The 24242-nt window shown below is 42.2% G+C and overlaps 3 protein-coding genes and 1 pseudogene across 3 annotated transcripts; all 4 read right to left on the bottom strand.

Annotated features, from left to right (window-relative positions):
- Nucleotides 1-1258: 1258 nt before the first annotated feature.
- LOC135606985 (AAA-ATPase At3g50940-like) lies at nt 1259-4229 on the bottom strand (annotated as a pseudogene).
- LOC135606636 (probable protein phosphatase 2C 59) lies at nt 3715-6982 on the bottom strand. The gene is made up of 4 exons (XM_065097693.1): nt 6817-6982; nt 4132-4223; nt 3944-4018; nt 3715-3843 (listed from the first exon to the last, which is right to left on the bottom strand). Exons 1-4 carry the CDS (start codon nt 6980-6982, stop codon nt 3715-3717), a joined length of 462 nt encoding a protein of 153 aa, XP_064953765.1.
- Nucleotides 6983-8959: 1977 nt separating this feature from the next.
- Nucleotides 8960-10398, bottom strand: LOC135606986 (probable protein phosphatase 2C 45). Its single transcript, XM_065098398.1, has 3 exons — nt 9979-10398; nt 9398-9525; nt 8960-9177 (listed from the first exon to the last, which is right to left on the bottom strand). Exons 1-3 carry the CDS (start codon nt 10044-10046, stop codon nt 9050-9052), a joined length of 324 nt encoding a protein of 107 aa, XP_064954470.1. The 5' UTR covers nt 10047-10398; the 3' UTR covers nt 8960-9049.
- Nucleotides 10399-12754: 2356 nt separating this feature from the next.
- On the bottom strand, nt 12755-13891 carry LOC135606635 (uncharacterized). Its single transcript, XM_065097692.1, has one exon. It carries the CDS (start codon nt 13889-13891, stop codon nt 12755-12757), a length of 1137 nt encoding a protein of 378 aa, XP_064953764.1.
- Nucleotides 13892-24242: the final 10351 nt, after the last annotated feature.

Raw genomic sequence — 24242 nt, 5'->3', positions numbered from 1 at the left:
ACGGTCGAGGGTCCTGCAGTAATTCCGGGGGGCGACAACCGCGGGTCATTAAACAAGCGCCAGTAACGATCTGGCGTTGAAGTCGAGATTCCCCCGTCTTTGAGGATGGGGAGGTGCTGATCTCTGGGTCCGGCAGAGGGGTGACCGATCGATGGTTCTCCTTCTTAGAGGGCTCCCGTGAGATGCTCCTGCGACATGGCCCTCCTTCTAGCGCCAAAAATGTTGGTGGATTGATGCGCCGTGGCTAATGAGTCAGCACGGCCTGGTCCACGAGGCAATGTCGAAAGTCTCTGGTTGGTTGAGTTGGCTTTTGAGATCGATCGACCACCACTTTGATCGTTGGCAGGGTTTGATTAGTGCCTTCTAGCCAGCGGATGATAGCTTCCCTGCAAAAAAGATCGTCGTCGGGTGTCTTCCGACTTTGGTCCCTCCGACGATTTAGTCAGTGACGGGCTGGATGATCTTTTTTCTCCCCCTTCCCTCCCCAGGTCGGATGCCGGCCTGGGGTTTTTATACTACTGTACGAGGGTCGACCGTACGCGGGCGTAGCGATTGGTTCTCGGGAGGTGAGGTGGTACCTTTGTACGATCGCCGCTCGGGACGCGCGGAACGGCGCCATGCTAATATGAGCCTTAATTAAGAGTCTTAAAAATCAATCGACTTCAAACCATTTTTAGATAAATTAATTTGATATGGTAGATTTTGATTAGACGTTTCTTTTTTAAAATCAATAATATATGTATACATTGAAACTCTTATTTAAATTAAGTTCCCATCTGTCTCTGCACAGACACTGATGGACTGTAACAACTATTAAGAGGGAATTCCACAAGTTTGCATGGGGTGCCACTCCCTCGTTGAAAGTTTCAATGATTCGCGTTCCGCATCTCCGGGCGGAGCGGTAGGCAAAGGCTGCTCGACCCACGTGGCTTTTGCCGGGTCCGAGGGGTCTAAGCCTCCTGCTTAAGATTAGTCCACCCCTTCCTTTAGTGGATTACAAGTGGTGGGACGAATACTGCCCTCCATCCATCATGCATCGAAGCTCCCAATGCAATAATCTGAATGATTTAGATCGAGAAGAGACATGACCACTTAACATGCAACAATCGTGTTCGTCGTGTGGAAGGATCCAATGTGAGAAGCTAATTTAGAGGAGATAAGTCAGATGGTGGTGTGAGATTTTACGCATGAAAAGCTTAATCTGGAAGAGGCATGTCTTCGTTGTGCTCAAGTCAGAAAGAAAGAAACACCAAGAAGATCTACGAAGGGAGCAAAGGCTGTTTTAGTAAGTTGACGAGGCTGTACAAACGATGACGACGACGGACTTGGGGTTGGTGGAGACGAGGAGGCGGCGGAGGGCGGTGAGATCTAGGTCGTACACGTCGAACTCGAGCAGGTTGGCGATGGCGGCGACGAGGCTGGTCTTGCCCGTCCCGGGCGGACCGTAGAGGAAGTAGCCCCGCTTCCAGGCGCGGCCGACGCGGGAGTAATAGTTCCGGCGGCTGACGAACCGGAGGAGGTCGTCGCGGAGAACCGGGTCGATGGCGAGGGTGTCGAAGGTGGAGGGGTGGGAGAAGGGCGCGGGGGACCAGGGGTTACGGTGGTCGTCGCCGAAGACGACAGAGCGGTTGGTGTAGAGGCGGCGCTCCCGGGCCCGGAGGCGGATGCGCTCGGCCTCCGGGAGGACGTGGGGGATGTACTGGGAGCGGACGGCCTCGCGGTGGCGGCTGTGGAAGGAGAGCTCGAGGTAGCGGTGGTCCGAAGAGAGGGAGCTGCTGCGGATGGGGGAAGAGGAGGCAGAGGCGCGCTCCACGACGGAGCTCCACTGGAGGGGAATGCCTTGGAAGGAGTCGTGGGTGGTGTGGTAGGAGGGGAGGAGGGAGGGGGCAGTCGTGGCGCTTGGCGAGACGGACGACGCGGGCGTCGTCGAGGCAGTGGCTGCCGAGGTAAGCCTGGGCGGCGCTGTAGAGTTCATTGCTGCAGGAGCCGTCGTACTCATCGACGATGATCTTGAGGTCGGTGTCGAAGCGGGTCATGAGGCCACGGAGGAGGAAGCCGACGGAGTGGTGGAGCTCCGGGGGAAGGAAGTCCCTGTACGCCGTCCGGAGGAACACCAGCGTCGCAAACAACTGCCATATCGAGTTCCATTCCCACTCGAACGCCATCACTTGCCTCTCTCTCGATTCCTCCATCCATCAATCTATCGCCCTTCTTCTCTTATACGTCGCGATCGGGAAGACTGCATTTTGTCATCACGGTCGCGTTAGTGAGTGCTCGATGACGACGAGCCGGAAGTGGCGGACAGCTGACAGAATCGTGGAACACTGGGATTGGCCCACCTTGAGAGACAGTCTGCGGGTGCCATTTTGTCGCCATCGCAACATCGCTAGGGACTTTCGACCCAACCCATGTGCACCTGACTCGCAGCCTCCTGTACTTGAGAAACGGCCTCAGCCCGTGCCGAGACTGCAAGTGGAGCGCACGGAGGAAGAATGCCGGTCTCTCTATCTGAGACCGTGCAACGGGAAGGCAGGGCCAAGAAAAGAGCTACTTACTTGGAGGAGCGAGGCAGCAGCTTCGACGTTGCGGCATCTCTACGCTAGTCCTCGACAAAAGAGAAATGCCAGGATCCACGTCTTAACGCCGCTTTCGGCACCCTCCTCCATTTCCCCGGTGGACCAACTTTTCATCTCCTTTTTTCTGTTCTCGCTGCTCTGCTGAAAGCGTCGTCGGCAGTGGGCTGCGGACGACAACAAAGCATTAAATAACAGGTTAGTGTGGATGGAAAGAGAGAGAGAGAGAGAGAGAGAGAGAGGCACCATACTCGATCAACTTGTTCATTCAATCGGTCGTTGTCTCCAACTCCATTAGCCTTCTTTTGGTTTATTTTTCTCTTCCTTTTTTTGTGTCCGAGTCAAGAAAGGTTGTGTCCACAACAGACGAGGAGAATATGAAGGCTAAGGTAGACTCTTTTGCACGAGGCAAACTGTGTAGGGTTAAAAAGTAACTTAGATGTTCCTATCCTTCTTGGATGACATGGGACCTATAATTTTTGTTAAGGGGCGCAAACAACAAATTAATAGGTTAGGTTCTATTCTATTCAAACACATCCGCATCTGCCACTCTAGATAAGACATGGGCATGACCCTTCATGGATCAATCACGAAGAATGGTTATACGGCTTTACCTTTGAATCTACGTCAAAATGGTCAAAGTTACCATGGAAACTATCACAATCAAACTCCACTATGTATCATTAGACTCTTCAATTCTGTATCCATGTGAAATTAATCTTCCTGCCAACATTTATAATACAAACTCAATAAGAGACCTTCTTTCATGGGTCTCATTTTGCTTTCATAGGGGGCATATCAAAATTGTTCCTTAAGGCTTAAATTACCAAACTTGAGCTACTTTAATTGCAGGAGTAAATTCCAAATGGTAAAAATGGTTTGTATATATAAACGACTATTCAGGAAGAAATTTAGGCACTCTAACCAAACAATCTTATTGATTATTCTAACAAAAGTGAAAACAGCATGATACAGACTCCACTAAGCATCACAAATATACTCTTTTTGCTACTAGTTTTGGTTAAAGCAAAGGTATCTTTTTATTGACTTCCAAATCCATGAAACCATTACAGATAACAAAGCGATGACAAAGATCAAGCAGACAATTTGTACCTATTGCTGCTCGGTTGTGTTATCAAGGCTAGCCAAGAAACTGTACCACGACACAAGCGATGTTGTCAGAACTACCTCTTTGATAGGCCTCCTGTAACAGTTTCTTTGCTGCTTGTTCTGGATCTTGTAGGGGTTTGACAATAGCTACCACCTCCTCCTGAATTTGGAACCAAATGAAAAAGAAAGGGTTCAATCTTCGGAGATGATATTTCAGGTACCTTTTTTTTTTTTTTTGTTATTATCTTCTTTTAAAGTACCTCATTCGTGACAACATCCCACAATCCGTCACTTGCAAGGATGAGGAATTCGAGAGATCCATCAACCGCTTCCTCCTGCATTCAACAGTAGTCGAAGCAGTCAAAGGCATTACTGTCAGATGATGATATGTCTCGAGTCTTGAAGACAATAACATTGTAGGAATAAAGTGACAGGTCAGAGATCAAACATGAATTTCTGGATCTGCGACAACAAACTGTTTCAGGTGCCTATCACCAAATGCACGAGAAACGGCAAGAACACCACCGACACGCCATGTCCCTGCAGTTACAGTTGATCAGTATTTAAATAACGAAATGATCTAAACTGATAAAAACTGAGGGAGGAGATCAAGTACCAGCCCACATTACAAAGCCCCCAGCATCCTCAATCCTTTGCTCTCTCATCTGTTTGGTCAGGCTTGTGATCCCTTGAGACAGCTATAGCTGCAAAAGTAACAAAAAATAGCGTGAGCCGAGTTCCTAGTAAAGAACTAAACTTTTAAGAGGCTCAATCAATAATTCAATACAAGATTCTGGTGATTGTATTCTATTTCAGATACTGAATTTGTTAAAAACAGAACCTTCAAGCACATCCAGAGAAAATCATCTCCATATTATCACCATCAAAATAGAGTGATCGGTTTAATTATGAGAGCTCACATCAACCAAGTACCACAACAGGTTGATTTGCCAGGTCTCTGTTGTTCAAAGTACCAAGAACTGGCTTTTGCCCATGATGCACGAGGGACAAAAGGTTTCTTTCTCTAAATTACCAAGCAATCAGAAAAATTGCCGTTGCAATCTACTGGACGAGCTAGAAGCAAAACTTGCTATATGGGGAACAAAAGACTTTTTTCTCTAATTTATGAAGCACCCAGAAGTTCGTTTGGTCAACTACTCTTATCATGATCAGAAAATTGCTTTTGCAACATACTGTAAGAACCAAGAAACAGAACTTGCAAGTAAAATGGGTGCTCTACAAGAAATTGCCACAACTGTTTGCTTCAGAAAAGGACTTTTTTGCAACTGATGCCATTGAAAAAGCAAGAATCAGATGTTTGTATCAAGAGGTTCATAGAATACATAAACTTTTGTATTAATTGAGCACAAGTTGAGATGCCAAACTCGATTTAACAAAGAAAAAGTGGGGGAAAAAAATGAAAATTAGAACCACAAGCAGCTTTTTAATATGCTAAATAAAAAATCTTTAATAGTTACAATTTTCAAGATAACGGGATCGAGTGATGCAACAAATTCTAGATTGATTTTTGGACCCAATCAATTGAAATGAGAAGAGATTGCATGGATATCTTATAAAGAATACAGAACAACCACAACGGGTATAAGAACAAACATAAACAACAGGATTCAATGACAACAAGGATGTCAACAGCACCACAGAGTACTGTTTATTGCCATTCATAAATCAAACAGAAATTTGAATCTAGTTAGAAGGCAATAATCACAAACTAAAGATGACCACATATAGTATAATTGAACCATAAGATGAACAAATGGGCAAGCAAACATCCAAACAAAAGCAAATGGTAGATCACGGATAATGATTATGGAAATATATAAAATGTTAAATACCAAGCTCTACATACATGAGGGATGATTTTTTATACAAATGTGTAAATTTGGCAAGAAAAAATAATGGAGACACAATAATATCTACCTAAAATTCCGTATAAAAAATATATTCTTTAACACTGAACAAAACAAATAATGGAGAAATATGCTTATAACTAGCTTCAAGATTAAGGAAACATCACTTCCATTGTCATCCTGTTTTGTCATTGGCGTGAATAATTAAACTCCTAATCGTTGAAGTCTACGATTAGATGGTTTTGACAAGGGTGAATTCCAGAATGCAAGAAATATAACCAAAAAAATGTGGACTGGAGAATAAAAGACCCTAGAATAATAAATCACACCAATAAAAATCCCATTTGTAGATTTCAAGACATGTCATACATCTAAAGTGGCACCAAAACCTACCATGTATGGCGCTAAATGGAAAGTTTCATCAATTAAGGAACAACACTCAAGCGATGAACAAAAAATAGTTCTTGGATCATACATTAAAGACAAGATAACATGACTAAACTATTAATATACAATTTCACCAAAAGTATCTAGCTATCCAACCACTGTAGCATCGAAAAGTCATAAAGACATTAAGTGCAATGGCTTATAGAAGTAGCATAAAAAAGTGATCATTATTCTTTAACTAATTCTGTGTGTAAAAATTGGATAACTTAATATTAAGTTTCCAATCCTGTTTAACTTGCTAGTAAACTATTAATCTTCAAATCTCAGTTCAAAAAGAGTACATGCAATACGAGAGCGTAATGAACTTTAGCACCTCATCCATCATCGACAATTTGAATCCTCATTTATCATCATAAGTGTGCAGTTTCAGCCATTTCTGAATATTTTTTCGCAGGTTCAATTCTCCAAATTGAGGCTTAAATTCTGTGAATCCAAACAGGAATATGTTCTCTTTCTCCTTCCTGTCTATACTTTTTTATATTACTAGATTTTTGAAGAATCTGAAACTATATGATTATTTGTTTCAATGTGTACAGTACACCGGAGACACACAGAGCTACTATAGCATTTGGCAGGATCAAGAGAAGGCCAAAAAACTTTGTTGGTCTAGAACCTACATATATCCTAAGAACCTAGATGTCACTGGTGTCACATTCTAAACATTGCTCTTAAATAGGTTGGGTTGTCAAAATACAGTTGGTAAAAAAAAAATGCAGTACACTCCGTCTAAATTGAGCCGGTTTAGTTCTAGATTAAGTACAGAAATCCGTTACACGTAATTGATGATAAGAGAACTGATTTCAGGATGTGGGGCCTACCATCTCCTCCTCTACATATGACAGCTCTAGAGTCCCCAACATTTGCAACGAGCAAACGATCACCAACAAGGACAGCTGTTGATGCAGTTGAACCCGCCTCTCGGTTCTGGCTACAACTGCCACAACTGTTTGCCTCAGAAAAGGACTTGTTTGCAACTGATGCCATTGAAAAAGCAAGAATCAGATGTTTGTATCAAGAGGTTCATAGAATACATAAACATAGCAAAACTTTTGTTTTAATTGAGCACAAGTTGAGATGTCAAACTGGATTTAACAAAGAAAAAGTGGGAAAAAAAACAACGAAAATTAGAACCACAAGCAGCTTTTTAATATGCTAAATAAAAAATCTTTAATAGTTATAATTTTCAAGATAACTGGATCGAGTGATGCAACAAATTCTAGATTGATTTTTCGACCCAATCAATTGAAATGAGAAGAGATTACGTGGATATCTTATAAAGAATACAGAACAACCTCAATGGGCATAAGAACAAACATAAACAACAGAATTCAATGACAACAAGGATGTCAACAGCACCACACAGTACTGTTTATTGCCATTCATAAATCAAACAGAAATTTGAATCTAGTTAGAAGGCAATAATCGCAAACTAAAGATGACCACATATAGTATAATTGAACCATGAGATGAACAAATGGGCAAGCAAACATCCAAACAAAAGCAAATGGTAGATCACAGATAATGCCTATGGAAATATGTAAAATGTTAAATACCAAGCTCTACATACATGGGGGATGATTTTTGATAAAAATGTGTAAATTTGGCAAGAAAAAATAATGGAGACACAATAATATCTACCTAAAGTTCCATATAAAATATATATTCTTTAACACTGAACAAAACAAATAATGGAGAAATATGCTTATGACTAGCTTCGAGATTAAGGAAACATCAACTTCCATTGTCAGCCTGTTTTGTCATTGGCGTGAATAGTAAAACTCCTAATCGTTGAAGTCTACGATTAGATGGTTTTGACAAGGGTGAATTCCATAATGCAAGAAATATAACCAACAAAATGTGGACTGCAGGATAAAAGACCCTAGAATAATAAATCACACGAATAAAAATCCCATTTGTAGATTTCAAGACATGTCATACATCTAATGTGGCACCAAAACCTACCATGTATGGCGCTAAATGGAAAGTTCCATCAATTAAGGAACAACACTCGAGCAATGAACAAAAAATAGTTCTTAGATCATACATTAAAGGCAAGATAACATGACTAAACTATTTGTATACAATTTCACCAAGAGTATCTAGCTATCAAACCACTGTAGCATCGATAAGCTGTAAAGACATTAAGTGCAATGGCTTATACAAGTAGCATAAAAAAGTGATTATTATTCTTTAAATAATTCTGTGTAAAAATTGGATAACTTAATATTAAGTTTCCAATCCTGTTTAACTTTCTAGTAAACTATTAATCTCCAAAATGTCAGTTCAAAACGAGTATATGCAATACGAGAGCGTGATGAACTTTAGTACCTCATCCATCATCAACAATTTAAATCCTCATTTATCATCATAAGTGTGCAGTTTCAGCCATTTCTGAAGATTTTTTTACAGGTTCAATTCTCCAAATCGAGGCTTAAATTCTGCGAATCCAAACAGGAATATGTTCTCTTTCTCCTTCCAGTATATACTTTTTTATATTACCAGATTTTTGAAGAATCTGAAAATATATGATTATTTGTTTCAGTGTGTACAGTACACCGGAGACACAGAGCTACCATAGCATTTGGCAGGATCAAGAGAAGGCCACAAAACTTTGTTGGTCTAGAACCTACATATATCCTAAGAACCTAGATGTCACCGGAGTCACATTCTAAATATTGCTCTTAAATAGGTTGGGTTGTCAAAATACAGTTAGTAAGCAAAAAATGCAGTAAACTCCATCTAAATTAAGCCGGTTTAGTTCTAGATGAAGTACAGAAATCCATTACACATAATTGATGATAAGAGAACTGATTTCAGGATGTGGGGCTTACCATCTCCTCCTCTACATATGACAGCTCTAGAGTCCCCAACATTTGCAACGAGCAAACGATCACCAACAAGGACAGCTGTTGATGCAGTTGAACCCGCCTCTCGGTTCTGGCTGTTCTCAGATTTCAAATATTCTGCGTCCGTGTGGTTGTATGCATCAGCTGAAGGTAACAGCACAGATGAATTTCATAAGCCAAATATTATATTTCTTTAAAAGCTCTTTCATCGCACTAAATGCAAATCAGCACCACCTATAGCTGATTTTGTCTCGGTAATGAACTTTGGATGCCTGAGTAAGTTGCCGAAGAGGTTTTGTTTAACATACTCCGCTACTTGGGCACCGCCATGACCTACACAACCACTCATCAAAGCATCAAAGTCTAACGTTAGGATATTGAATGTATAAGCAACTCTCCACGAGAGAAATTTACCCTAGAAAAGGATTGAAAGAAGCAAGTTAATGAATGGGTTTTCTATGAAAATTTTACCAAAAAATTTCAAATACAAAAGAAAAAAAGATAAGACATTCTAAACATAAACAAAGACAACAAAATACTGCAGAAATTTTACCATCAAAGACCCCAAACAAGCCAACAATTTCTCCATCAACGCTGTCAATTAGCGTCTCATAGAAGTCTTCCATTGAAGATCTTTTCCGTGGACAGCTTGCATACTCATAACCAAACTTCCCATCTTGACTGTCTTGAAAGAAATGAGCATGAGTTTTAATGTTAGATTGACACGCAAGAGTAGGATGTTTCTTTACAGTCTGCTTTAGGCAACATATTCAACTGCAGATTCAAGCACCACATTTAACAGATAGGAAGCAGTTCTATGAGTTTATTCAGCGTAAAAGAACCATGTTTCCCATGTAAGTTCACACATCCATATCTGAGGAACCATCTCATAACTTGTTTGTCAATTATTAAGGATCTAACTAATATTGAATTATTAAGGAATAAATGACTGTTTATACATAATAAATAAATAAATCTCTTCCGATAACTAGTTAGTTTGCCTTCGAATTAGAACTCAAAATATATGAAGCGAATGCTAGCATAAGATCAGCTCGAAAATCGCACGAGATACGAAACATAAACAAATCTAGAAAAGAATATCGTAAGCCTTAATACGACTTCACAAGGAGAGACCTGAGTCCTCCCCCGCTGACCGGAGCACCGTCTGCTTGAAGCCCGCTGATGGAGTTCAAATACCCCATCTTCCCTCCGAAATCTTCGCCCCCCAAACAAAGATCAAAGTGAGGGAAGATCCCACCGAAACAAGAAGGCCGATCCAATCAGCCTGGAAAGAAACCCATGCCCGATTTCCCACAAACGTTTACCACGTCGATCGACGGAAGCAATCTCGAAATCCAAAACGAAAAGAGGGCAGATGAAGAGATCCTTCACCGAGAGACAGAGAGAGAGAGAGAGAGGAGACGCCGAGCTCTGGTTTCGATCGCTGGCAACGGGGAAGAAACGTCGAAGGAGGAAACAGCGGATTAATGGTGGGGGGAGGCGGTGGGTTTTCTAGAGGTTAAAATGTATGAATGCGCATATACTTAGGTCTCCATTTGGTACCCTAAATAAATAAATACACATGTGTCAAGAAAAATAACTTTAATTGAGTGTTAAAGTATAATTAATTAAGTTTAATTGACTAAATCGAAGATCAAATTAACAATATATGAGCATACATAACAATGCTATAATAAAAGGTTGTAATAAATCATACATACATTTGTGTGTGAGAGTTCACTTACTATCTTTTCTTTGCGTGCTTGCATTGCTTATGTGGTTGCCATCACGTAACCGCATGCCATCGTGACACTTGTCGCTTGTTTGGGTGTTCTTTTCGATGCATGATTATTCCATTTCTTATGAGATATATATATATATATATATATATATATATATATATATATATATATGATTTTACAAAATATTCATATAATCGATCCTAAATAATTAAGACTTCAAAAAATTTTAAAAAATATATTTTTAAAATATTTAAAAATTATTATTTTAAAATAATAATAATAATTTTTTACCGACATCTAATAACTTAATTTTTTAGTTTCTCATTTAAATTTATTTTTTAAATATGATTATAACATTTTTTTGGTTTAACCAAATCGATTATAATGTTTTTGCTTCGGGATTTTGAAGATTATATATAACAATTGAACTTTGGATTCATCTAGGCTGGTTAAAATATTTATAATTATTATGGATAAAAACTTGAAAATTTTGATGAACAAATGCCAAACGGGTTGAAATTTCTGTAATTGAAGACTTTATTATACCAAAAGGATTAGCAGTATATATATATATATATATATATATATATATATATATATATATATATATATATATGGATTAACAAATGCCAAACGTGTCGAAATTTTTGCAATTGAAGACTTTATTATACCAAAAGAGAAAGGATTGACTATATATATATATATATATATATATATATATATATATATATAATCATTTCATGATAATAATATTTAATTATTAAATTTAGTATGATCTTTCTAAGCATTCCTCTTTGTTAGACATTATCCATGATATCTAACATGCCAAGTAAATGATAAAATTGACTTTAATTAAGAGCCTTAGTTATCGCTAAGATCGATAGATAGTGAAAAGATCATTAAATTGCTCACGTTGCCTCGCATCACTACTTTTTCCTTATTCAAATAAAAATAATAATCATCTGAAAAAAAAAAAGTTATTTTTAGTTTCAAAATTTTCAGATAAACATAAGGATGCTAAAGATAGAATAGTTGTGCGAGGGAATATTTTACTACTGATTTTGAATGTTTAGGATATTTTTAATTTATGAAATTACTAATTTATAAGGAATCTTGAAAAAAAAGAACCTTTGTCACTCGAGCAAATTAAATTAAAGACTTCCAAGTTAAGAATGCTAATATGAGCCTTAATTAAGAGTCTTAAAGATCAATCCACTTCAAACCATTGTTAGATAAATTAATTTGAGATGGTAGGTTATGATTAGGACAAAATGGACAAATGCAAAATCCAATGTATTTGGAAAGATAGTGAGATTTGTCACAAAGATGTTCAAATTAGGGTAGAAGTGGTGTCTTTTACTCCAATTTTTGGAATGAATCGATTGCTGCCTACTCTACATATAATTTCTAATCTTAACTTTTCATACCTTTTGAATATAAGTAAATTTAAGATTTTCTAAGATCTATGAATTTTGGTAAAAAGACTCAATCTAGATGACTACACAATTGAATTATTTATTGGATGTTGGAATATCATAATGGTCCAACTGATTTTAATTTCATCATTTTCATCATAGGTGTATGCTTATTGATGATCGACTAAAGTTTTTTTTAACCAATATTATTATATATTTTAAATTATAAAATTCTTCCTAAAATCTTAATTGAACTTTTATTCCCCAAATTATCTCTCATGGGCAAATAATTTTTATAATTAGCCAATATTTAAGATAATATTCTATCGACATAGGAGATTCTTGTTTGGAGGTGGTAAAAGTTCTTTAGTGATAATTAAAAAAACATATTAATTATCCCTCAATGTCTCAAACTTATTTATTATCCCTCCATATGCTTGCATCATTCATTCTAATTTAGTCGGGGCATATGAACTTTTTCTTGCACAACCTGTTTACTATGCATTATTAAGTGAATTTGTCTATGATATGTTATACCTTCTCATAACAATTTTAATATTGTCTCCCAAGAAATCATTTCTTGCTGTTTCATTCACAATGGCACAAAATTCTACTAACAAAAAACCCTCTATTTCATGATATTTAATCGCAGCATTGGACACAAGGAAGACAACATTTTTCATTCAACTTCTCTTCTCTTATCTACGAGAATGTATACATAATAGGAAATACAAACAAACAAAAAAAGTCTCTTCAGGTTGTTTCGAAAAGTTCCTCTTCTTCACCGCATGGCCGAAGCGTATTAGAGTAAGGGATCAACGATGTAAACCACAATCCCAGCGGTCCCAGTTTCTTGATTTCTCCATCCTTTATACTGTAGGTGTATGCATCTTCAAGTGTAGCGAAAACAAGTAGTGTAGTCGTCGCCACCTCACACAGCATCGTGAACCCCATCCGGTCCAAGCTTGCCTCATGCGTCGTCACCCAGCGTATCGCACCGTTGCCACTCTTCTCCAGCAGCTCTAGAGCGAACACCCGAGAAGACTTACGGTAATGAATCAGGCAAACCGACTTTCCCTCCCACTTTCCGATCCCAATGGTGTCGGAGCGATCGATGTTCATTCTTTCCGGCGGACGGATGATCTGCGTGCACTTGGTCCTCAGGTCGAAAGCGACGACGTACCGATTAATCATCATGAGCGGTCCCGGAGTCGACACCCAGAATATGGTCTCGTCGTAGACCACCGGGTGATCCAAGTCTATTGCGGCCCCTCCAAAGTCGAGACGCTTGTCCATCGTCCACATCTTTGCCACCGAGTCGTAGACCTGGCAGCGGCGAAACGATTTCCACTCCGAGGTTGGTGAGAGGTAGACCAGCTTGTAGTCTTTCATCACCTTCTCTCCGTCGTTCATGAAGGTCACTGCCGCGATGCCACCCTCCAGACACATGTCCGATGGTGCGGGTAGATGACACCGAGTCCTACGTGCCGGGTTGTAGACAAATAAACTATGGGTGGTAGCACGGCGGTTGTCGTGCCTGACGAAGACAAGGCCATCAGCTGACCCAAGGATGAAGCCATTGTTCTTGCTCAGGAATTCGCCAAAGGTTCTGGGCACGCCGGCGCAGGGGTCAACGTGGAGAAAGGAGTCGAAGGAACTATAGCTCTTGATGAAGAATCCGGAGACGGCTTTGCAGAGATCTGATTGTGAATGGAGGAAATCAGACTTTTCCGAGAGCTCGTGGAAGGACTTACAGACAGGTTGGAGTCTGAAGAATGTCTTCGCGGGGAGGTAGGACAGGATCTCTTCGTGCAAGTCGTCGGGAAGCCGACAGCTTCCGGTTACGGGCTTCTTCTCGCCCACGATGCCGATCTCGAGCGGAGGGTTCATCGCTGCAGCAAGAAATCGAGATTCGAAAACTGTATAAGAAATCTCACTGTGTATATATAAACACACTTTAAACGTATATATATATATATATATATATATATATATATATATATATATATATATATATATATATATATATATATATATATATATATATATATATCTATCTATCTATCTATCTATCTATCTATCTATCTATCTATCTCTCTCTCTATCCCTCTCTCTCCATATATCTATATATATATATATATATATATATATATATATATATATATATATATATATATATATATATATATATGTATATATATATATATATGTATATATATATATATGTATATGTATATATATGTATATATATATATATGTATATGTATATATATGTATATATATATATGTATATATATGTATATATATATATATATGTATATATATCTATATATATATGTATATATATATATATATGTATATGTATATATATGTATATATATATATATATGTATATATATATATGTATATATATACATTTAAATGTATATATATGTATATATATCTATATCTCTATGTATATATATGTATATATCTATCTATCTATCTATCTATCTATCTTAACATTGGTCTTTTTTTTTTACATGAGTTGAGTGCAACGCGAAGACACACACGTTGAAAGATGCATGCCTCGTTAGCAGCTCGTGTAGACATTTTTCTCTTTATTTTGGTACTTCAACATCACCAAGAAATCATATTTTGGTCATATTGTCTATCTCTGCAAGTTATATGTGCTCATTATTGTTTCTGAGTTTCGTAAGCAATTTATTTTTTGTGATGCATACATACATACTTTTTACCATTTATAAACAGGGATGTTTTTTGTTGGGGCCATACTCGATTGAAAATCCAATTGGGGTCTGAATCTGATAAGCTTATGGATCCAAAATGAGGAGGACCCGTACCTAAGATTCAGATCGGACATTCTAATTTATGTATCATCGGGTGGGTGAGATATAGGATCGATACTTGATCCTGTACTGTTAATGGATCCAAAATTTTAGGTTGGACTTCATATCTTGTATGGAGCCACGAGGGTTATGGGCATTCCTATCCCCATAAGACATGCAAACCACAGCAGCTTTCCTTTTCTGCTTCATTCTTACGTGTGTTCGAAACAAGCATTCCTCCGTTGGAAGGCTAAACATTTCTTTTCTCCCATTGGCATCCTCCCAGCCGGCGGTGTAATGGGATGTGTGAAGAGCGGCAGCCAGAAGTCATTAGTTGCCGGAGGGGTATCGGCTGCGTTATTGTGTCACGTGTACACCCAGCTTCCAGAACGACCTTTATACACATCATCCCTGGGGTTAGGGGTTCTACCATGGCTATTCTGCTCAACACCGGCTATATCTATCTTTTTCCCCCTTCTCCTTATGCTTAACCTGCCTGTTTTACTTATCAGGTACGTCTGTGACTCTTCTAGCTGTAATGGGGTCTCGTAACAACAAGTCTGGAAAGGTATTCCCTGCAGGTGTCGTTTCTCTTGTGTCCTTGATAATGGCCGGTGGCTATCTTCATGGAATTCTGCGTAGCAGTAAAACATTGTAAGTTTTGAATAGTCTTCTTCGTGTTCTTCATGGACATGCAGTAACTTCATCTTCATGGAATTCTGCGTAGCAGTGAAACATTGTAAGTTTGAATAGGCTTCTTCATGGACTTGCAGTAACCTTTTCTTTTATGCAGCTTGACTGTGTTCTTCTCTACCCAGTCACAGTTTCTACTGTGCAAGAACTTGCATAATTTGGATGCAGTTTTGCTAGGAAATAGAACATTACATCAACAATGTTCACGGCACCAAAACTCATAAAAGAATGCGCATAATTATTATTTTCATCATTAGGTTCTCTAAGGTTGTCAATTGTAGATGCTCGATGGTTTGCTTCACGAGCACATGGCCAATGGCCAATTAGATCTTTCAAACAGGTTCTTCTAATGCCATATCCATGCTCTCTTGATGGTTTTGTCGAAAGGTCTAATTACATATTAATCTTTGTAATTATTTATTATTTATATTTTAATTTTTATATTTTAAAATATTACATTAAGATATCTATATTTACGAATATTTACAAAAGTAAAACATTTGATCACGTTACTCTAAGAAAGAGAAACCGAAGAAAATTTTTCATGCTATTTTGTGTCTCTCTACGGTAATGCATATATATATATATATGACAGGGAAAAAGTCTCATCAGGTTGTTTCCAACAGCTCCTCTTCCTGACCGCATGGCCGAAGCCGAAGCGTATTAGAGTAAGGGATCAACGGTGGGTAATGGGCATCCCAGCGATGCCAGCTTCTTGAGTTTTCCATACTTTATATATCATAGCTATATGCCTCGCTTTGTATGGTGAAAACAAGTAACGTCACTCAGCATGATGGAGCTCACGTCGGGGGGGGGGGGGGGGGGGGGGTGGGGTTCCCTGAACCCTATCTGGCCCAAGCTCACCTCATGCGCCATCACCCATCCTGGCGGACAGTCGTTTGTCTTCCTCAGCAGCCACAGTCCGAACACCACCCAAGTACACATTTCCTAATGGATTAGGCACAGCGACTACCCAGCTTCATCGGACCAACGAAGTCCATGCTATGGGTGTTGTTGAGCGTACCGCCCATTCCAACGATCTGAGATTTGAAAGAATACGACTGTCCAAGAGGGAAGGGGGTAATTACCGTACCCCGAGCCGCAGCAGGAACACGTTACCCTACTTCTTCGCCATGCCCACGAGGTTCCGGTGGTTGAGGTCGTTGCCGACCTGTAGCCAGTTTCCGAAGATAGGGAAGGAGACGGGGCCTGGAGGGGCGCCATTGGAGCCGGAGCGGGAGAATACGAAGGAGAGAAAGAAGAGGAGGGGATGAAGAGAGAGAAGGAAGGGAGATTGATCAGGGCACAGATGCTTGGCTGCGTACGTGCAGGCAACTGCCGCAAGGGTGAGCATGGCCAACTTTGTGGTGGAGGCAGCCATTGCGATGGTCGTTGGCTTCCTTCTTGTTGCCAGTGCTGGTTGGATGCAAAGGAGGGAGAGTGGACGGTGATTTATATGCCAAGTAAGCGGTGGTGGTTCGCTCGCCCGCCCGCCGCACCTCCCGTTCAGCTTTCTTGTTGAAGTTTCCGCGTCCCACCACCGTGCCTGCATGGATGTATATGCACACGTTCTTGTCATCCTCTGCATCATCTATCGACACAGCTTTCTTCTTTAAGGACCGATTGCAATATTCATCAACTCTTTCCATGAAACTATATATATTTCATATTTATTGTATTACAATAAAGTGAAAATAATATATATCATTCTTCATATATTTTTATGAAAGTGACAACGAGTAATGACATTTAAAAGTTACTATTTCAGACATCATATAAAAACAGTAGTTAATTATTAGATTTAGTGTGATCCATCAAATCACTCTCCTCCGTTACACATTATCCATGACATCTAACTTGCCGAGAAAAGAAGAGGGAAAAGGTAGCAGAGGTTACTTGGTGTTGGGGGTTTTAGCATCATCACATTTCGAGATTTCGGTACCTTTTTTTTTTTTTTGCCGGATAAGACTTCCTGAGATCTGACTACTGAATTGCTCAGAATCATCCGACGATGAGTGATCTAATTCTGAAGTTGCATGAGTTTTTTTTCTTCAAATCTAACAACAGATATAATTCCATTAGAGATTCTTATCTGTTGGGCACATAGCCCATTAGTTCAGCCCATATCAGTATTAATTTTTTTTTCTTTTAACGTAAACCTTAACTTTGTTTAATCTAGACGTGTGACAGGTAAGGTTGAAAAAAAGAGGATTGTGGACGTGGTTGAGAAGAAAAAAAAAAAAAGAAGAAACTGAAATAGTAGCAATTAAGGGCAAAAACAGAAAAGAAAAAAAGAGAGAGGAAGAGGACGAGGATAACTCAGAGGCTGTTCTCAATTATTAAATCAGTTTTATAATTAATTCTTACTATGATCACTTATGGAATTTTTTGGATATTATGCACTGTAACGTAATCGCTTGGGTTTTGTACAAGAGATTATGAGATTTATACATTTATTATTTTTATAGTGAATTTTCTCTAGCTTATCCCATGATTTTTACCCTTCGTGTTATAGAGATTTTTTCACGTAAATCTTGATATTTCATGTAATTGTGATTGTTGTTTAATTCCATTATACCTCCTAGTATTTTTTCATATACAAATATTTTATCACATCATTATCGACCTTCGGGTGCATAAACAAATATGGATGATGAACTATGTACAGTGATACGGAAGTTGGTAGGAACAACCTCTGTAAATGATTTGTAAATTTTGGATCCATGGCCTGGTTTTTTTTGTAAAATTGGTAGGAACAACCATTCTTGTCTTTTAGTTATTTGCTTTGGTTTTGTACTCATCTTTTTTATTGTTCATAAATAATTAGTATTGAGACCTCTGAATCCACCGAAGGGGAAGGCATTGTTCATCTCGGTATCCTTCATGGTTTGTGTGGTTCGGATAGGCATTGTGCTGATCTCAGTGATGCTGCCATCTTGTGTAGTTGATGAATCCTATGGATGGGTTTCAATGTTTGTGTAAACAACCTTAAGCCGTGGCCTTGGGGTCGATGCGGTTGGGTCCGGGGCCGAATGATTGGGGATCTTCCTAGGACAGCCCTTGAGACTGCTGAGGTGGCCGACTACAGTGGTTCAATTGTGACGAGGTCACCATTTCCTCCGGAAGGGGGCTCCTCGCCTGGACGTTCTGCGGGAGGCCTCCGTCTTCGCACCTACACACAGGTCGGGTCAGGAGAGCTCAGCCCGACCCCTCCGACGATCAAGTCAGTGGATGATCTTGGGGGTTTTTATCTTTTTTTCCTCCCTTCCCGTTTAGAACATGAGGATCTTTATAAGGAAGCTTACTGTTTCCTAATGCACCCGCTTGCAGGGAGCAGGATCGTATTCCTGATAACGTCTGATAGCGGTGTTGGCGTGACGTGAAGGATCGAGCCTGAGCAGGATGTTAATGTGTCTCGGTCGGTGTTCCGGTCTGTTTGACCAGGTGGTGTCAGGGCAACCGGGGCGTCATCTGGGGCAGTTGACGTCAGCCCGAGTCTTAACATTATTATTACCCTCATCATATTCCCCCTCCCCCCCCGAAGGAAGCTATGCATCGGTTGTTGTAAAAAGGGAGTCCGAGGCATGACTTCAGCTTTAAGAGACCATCCCAACTGGGCGGTTGTCGGTCCGTTACCAAGGGTGTGGGAATTGTGGAGTTTAGTAACTAAGGAGGGTTGGATGTGTAGCGGTGGCCCTGGGTAGTGTGTAGCCGAGGAGCGCGACTCAGGTGGGCAGACCACGCAGAGGTAGTGGTCTCGGGCAAAATGCAGCTGAGGAGCACGACTCAGGTGGGCAGGCCACGCAGAGTAGTGGTCTCGGGCAACATGCAGCCGAGGAGCACGACTCAGGTTGGCAGGCCGCGCAGAGGTAGTGGTCTCGGGCAACATGCAGTCGAGGAGCATGACTCAGGCAAGCAGGCCACGCAGGCGTGGTCTCGGTCAACACGTAGCCGAGGAGCACGACACAGGCGGGCTGCGGCCGAGGGGTATGGCTCAGGCGGGCAGGCCGCGCAGGCGTGGTCTCGGGCAACATGCGGCCGAGGAGCACGGCTCAGGTGGGCAGGTCGCACAGGCGTGGTCTTGGTCAACACGCGACCAAGGAGCACGGCGCAGACGAGCTGCGACCGAGGGGTATGGCTCAAGCGGGCAGGCCGCGCAGGCGTGGTCTCGGGCAACATGCAGCCGAGGAGCACGGCTCAAGCGGGCAGGCCGCGTAGTCGTGGACTCGGGCAGTCTGCGGCCGAGGAGCACGTCTCAAGCGAGCAGGCCACGCAGGCGTGGTCTCGATCAACACGCGGTCGAGGAGTACGGCATAGACGGGCTGCGATTGAGGGGTATGGCTCAGGCAGGCAGGTCGCGTAGGCGTGGTCTCGGCCAACATGCGACTGAGGAGCACGACACAGGCGGGCAGGCTGCGCAAGCGTGGTCTCGGTCAACACGCGGCCGAGGAGCACGACGCAAGCGGGCTGCGGCCGAGGGGTATTGCTCAGGTGAGCAGGCCATGCAGGCGTGGACTCGGGGCAGTCTGCGGTTGAGCCGTGTAGATACAAAAGGGGTTAGGTCGAGGCTAACTGCGAGCCGGGAGGCGGTCAAGTAGATACTGAACCTTCGCTCTGAAGAGACTAAGGCAGGGCCTAGATTTCTTTTCACGAGGACTACATCGGATAGCCACCGCGGGTACTTGACCTCTTCTATGGAGTCCGCTGCCAAAAGTCATCCCTTCTCCTCACAGCCACCCAGGCCTCTGCCGCGATGTACTGGTTAGCCCGCTGGAGCATATCTGGTACCGTGGTGGGGGGTCGCTCCACGAGGGACCAGAGGAATCTGGAAGGTCGCAGGCCTATCATAAACGCATGCTTTAACAGAGAGGGATGAGCGTCCGGCAACCCTCGGATTTGTGTTGTAAAGCAATTCACAAAATGGGAGAGGGGCTCGTCCTCCCGTTGGTTAAGTCCGAGGAGCAGTGCAACAGACGGCTTTGGCTGGGCATAGGCCAAGAAGTTAAGCTCGAAGTCTTTGACGAGCTGATCAAAGGAGGCGATCATCCCGGTCTTCAGAGCGCTGTACCATGTGCGGGTTGGCCCCCTCAGAGTCGTGGGAAACACCCTACACATCAAAGAGTCAGAGGTTCCATACAACGCCATTTGGGCACGGAAAGCGGCTACGTGGTCCGCTGGGTCGGTGGCGCCGTCATATGCGTCCAAAGAGGGGAGCCAAAATTTCGGGGGGACTGTCTGATCTTGTATCTCGGGCGCGAACATACACCCTTGGTGTGCGTGCTCCCCGAGCTCTCCCTTTGACCTGCGAACCTCCTTCTCCACTTTGTCGAGCCGCTGACTGACAAAGCGTAGCTGGGCTCGTAGGGAGTCTGTTGAATCAGAAGACAATGCCTCGGGTTCCAGGCGACCGCTCGGGTTTGCCATCACTCGATCCCCGAGTGGGGCCGATCGGACCCGAGGCGAAGTGGGGAGCTCCAGAAGTGGCGTGTGGGCCCGAACGGGCGGCTCCTATTACTGCAGTGGTTGGATCGTAGGCGGGTGCGCCGGATGAGAAACGAGCGAGATAATGGTTTGCACCATACCCGTCAGAGCTTGGACTTGATGAGCGAGGTCCTGAAAGGCCTCGGATGACACAGGCGACGGGTCGGCTGGGGCTCCTTCGGGCGGCGACCAGCCCGGTTCGTTGAATAACCGCCAATGGTGCTTTGAGGTCGCGACGGGGTGCTCAGCTCGAGGTTCTTCACGTAGGGGATCCTAGTCATAGGTGCCCAGCAAGCCAATCACGTGAGTGATGGCACGTGTTACTTGATACAGAATCTTTTTGCTTATTATATTTTGGCGTATATCACTTTATAACTATTGCATATGTGCATATATATTGTGATGTCCTTGGATTTGTGCAATGGGAATCGGATTGTGATGAGATCACGATAATGAGATCGATTCACCTTTAAACACATATCCTAAATAATCCCGGTCATAGGTTACTCGAGAGGGACATCGTGATAACCGGATAGACTGGTGTACTGTATACCCGTCCATATGATGGATGCAGCTGGTCTCATAGCTGCTCGTGTAGGGACACTAGGGATACAGTACAGGTGCTCATTGGAGAATGAGTTCACTGATTGATCCGCTTACGGAATGTTGGATGGTTGATGATGCCTTATTGTCAGACAGCGATTCCGTAGTCCTAGTGGTGTATCTGGTCCTTAGACTTGAGACACCAAGGATGTCCTGTATGAGTGCTCCACTCTTTGATACCAGACTTATAGGTTTGGCTGTCCCAGATCTAGTACAGCTGGTCATTGGGAGTGGTAGTCGACCTTACGAGGGCTATTGAGTGTCGATAGAGGATCATCCACTCTCGGCGTCATGAGAGGAATATCTCATGTGTTCTTGCTCAGACAAATCCCTGGCCAGGGTCATTCGGGTTGAGAGAGAAAGAGTTCTCCGGGAGAATCCGATTAGAGCGAGACTCGAGTAGAAACCGTATGGGTCTGACAACACCATGCTCGATATACGGTCTCTGGGATATTAGATGGATGAGGGACTATAGGTACACGGTAACTGAGGACAGACAGGTCCAATGGATTGGATTCCCCTGTATCGTCTGGGGACTACGGCGTAGTGGCCTAGTACGTCCGTAGTCGATGAGTCAAGTGAATTATTATAGAGATAATAATTCACTGAGTTAGAAGGAGTTCTGACAGGTATGACTCACGGCCAGCTCGATATTGGGCCTAGAGGGTCACACACATATGGTAGGCATTGCGATGAGTAGAGGTTCAGATATGAGATATCTGATGGAGCCCTTGTCTTATTGGATGTAGATCCAATACCCATTAGGGCAGGACCCATTAGGGTTTGACAGGGGATCTCTATAAATAGGAGGGATTCACAGCCTCATAGGCTAGAGTTTTTGCTTGCCTTTCCTATTCTCCTCTCCCTCTCCACCGGAGTTTTGAGGAGCGTCGTCGCAACCCTGCTGTGTGGATCACCGCTAGAGAGGAGGACGCTTGACCTCCTTCACCCTCTTCTAAGGATCTGCAAGGAAACAGGGATATACGATCTCCCTAGGTAACACAATCTACTCTATACGCAGTTTTGTGTTTCGCGGATTTTGCGCACCAATCTTCGCACGACGACGAACATCTTTTTGGGAATCAGGGATTTTGTTTTTCTTGTTCTTCCGCTGCGCATATGATGTCGCCCCCATGATTTCCCAACAGGGGATGTTCCCCCGGAGCTCCGATCGGGTGTGACCCCTCAGCTGCGAGCTCGTCTGAGTCAATCGGGCGATCCCTTGACATTCGGGCCCTCCTTCTAGCGCCAAAATGTTAGTGTAAACAACCTTAAGCCGTGGCCTCAGGGCCGACGCGACTGGGTTCGAGGCCAAATGATTGGGGATCTTCCTGGGATGACCCTTGAGACTGTTGAGGTGGCCGACTACGGTGGTCCAATCGCGATGGGGTCACCGTTTCCTCCGGGAGGGGGCTCCTCGCCTGGACGTTCTACGGGAGGCCTCCGTCTTTGCACCTGCACACAAGTCGGGTCGGGAGAGCTCGACCCGACCCCTCCGACGATCAAGTCCGTGGATGATCTTGGGGGCTTTTATCTTTTTTTCCTCCCTTCCTGTTTAGAACACGAGGATATTTATAGAGAAGCTTACTGTTTCCTGATGTGCCCGCTTGCAGGGAGCAGGATCGTATTCCTGGTAACGTCTGACAGCGGTGTTGGCGTGACGTGAAGGATCGAGCCTGAGCAGGATGTTAATGTGCCTTAGCTGACGTTCCGGTCTGTTTGACCAGGTGATGTCAGGTCAATCGGGGCGTCATCTGGGGCAGTTGACGTCAGCCCGAGTCTTATGGATTGTGTGAACTGATCCTGAAGACATCTCGGTTGGAAAGGCCCTCAGATCGGGTGTAGTGCCTCTTATTCTGAATCATCATCGGGTGATCGATGGCAATAAGTATCCTAATTAAATTCATAGCTACGAGTATGTTCAGTGGCATAAGAAATTCATGAAAAAGAATGTTTGATTTGGTATATTAGAATGAGAAATTATTGTGGTTTTATAATATATATATATATATATATATATATATATTGTGAATCAGAAAGAAAGAAAATTTCTTGAATCTCCCTTTTATGACTTAAAGCATGCAGTAAGTATTATTTAGTATGTTATATTTCTTTTTTTTCTTACATTTCAAAGCATTATTAGTTTTTGTACACTGATAGTATGTTATTCGATTTCTCCTCTCTTGAAATCGAACAAATCCCAAAAAGTTATATAGACAAGATGTTGCCTATCTAAGATTGTATAGAGTGCAGATTGGTTTTAGTTGCAGAATGACAAGATGTTGTTGCTCGACAGGGAACGCGTGCATGCATATGAATCAACTAAACAATCCTCTTCTCTTTCAGGACATGAACTTTTTCTTGCACAACCTGTTTACTATGCATTACTAAGTCAAAGTGAATTTGTCTATGATATGTTATACCTTCTCATAACAATTTTAATATTGTCTCCTAAGAAATCATTTCTTGCTGTTTCATTCACAATGGCAGAAAATTCTACTAACAAAAGACCCTCTATTTAATGATATTTAATCGCAGCATTGGACACATGAAAGACAAAATTTTTCATTCAACTTCTCTTCTCTTATCTACGAACAGTTCCTCTTCTTCACCGCATGGCCGAAGCGTATTAGAGT

This window comes from Musa acuminata, chromosome BXJ2-3, assembly GCF_036884655.1.
Source record: "Musa acuminata AAA Group cultivar baxijiao chromosome BXJ2-3, Cavendish_Baxijiao_AAA, whole genome shotgun sequence".
Classification (NCBI taxonomy): domain Eukaryota; kingdom Viridiplantae; phylum Streptophyta; class Magnoliopsida; order Zingiberales; family Musaceae; genus Musa; species Musa acuminata.
Note: the sequence above shows the minus strand (reverse complement) of the source record. Positions and strands in the feature narration are given on the sequence as shown.

Bases quoted from the DNA above. Each gene is read 5' to 3' on its own strand.
- LOC135606636 (XM_065097693.1), bottom strand. From the start codon at position 6,982: ATGGCATCAGTTGCAAACAAGTCCTTTTCTGAGGCAAACAGTTGTGGC. The intron at 4,224-6,816 runs GTAGGCCCCACA...CTGTAACTGCAG, and splicing joins CATATGTAGAGGAGGAGATG to GGACATGGCGTGTCGGTGGT. The intron at 3,844-3,943 runs GTACTTTAAAAG...TTCCAAATTCAG, and splicing joins GGGATGTTGTCACGAATGAG to GAGGAGGTGGTAGCTATTGT.
- LOC135606986 (XM_065098398.1), bottom strand. From the start codon at position 10,046: ATGGGGTATTTGAACTCCATCAGCGGGCTTCAAGCAGACGGTGCTCCG. The intron at 9,526-9,978 runs GTCTCTCCTTGT...CTTTCAAGACAG, and splicing joins GTCAGCGGGGGAGGACTCAG to TCAAGATGGGAAGTTTGGTT. The intron at 9,178-9,397 runs GTAAAATTTCTG...GTGGTTGTGTAG, and splicing joins CTTGTTTGGGGTCTTTGATG to GTCATGGCGGTGCCCAAGTA.
- LOC135606635 (XM_065097692.1), bottom strand. From the start codon at position 13,891: ATGAACCCTCCGCTCGAGATCGGCATCGTGGGCGAGAAGAAGCCCGTA.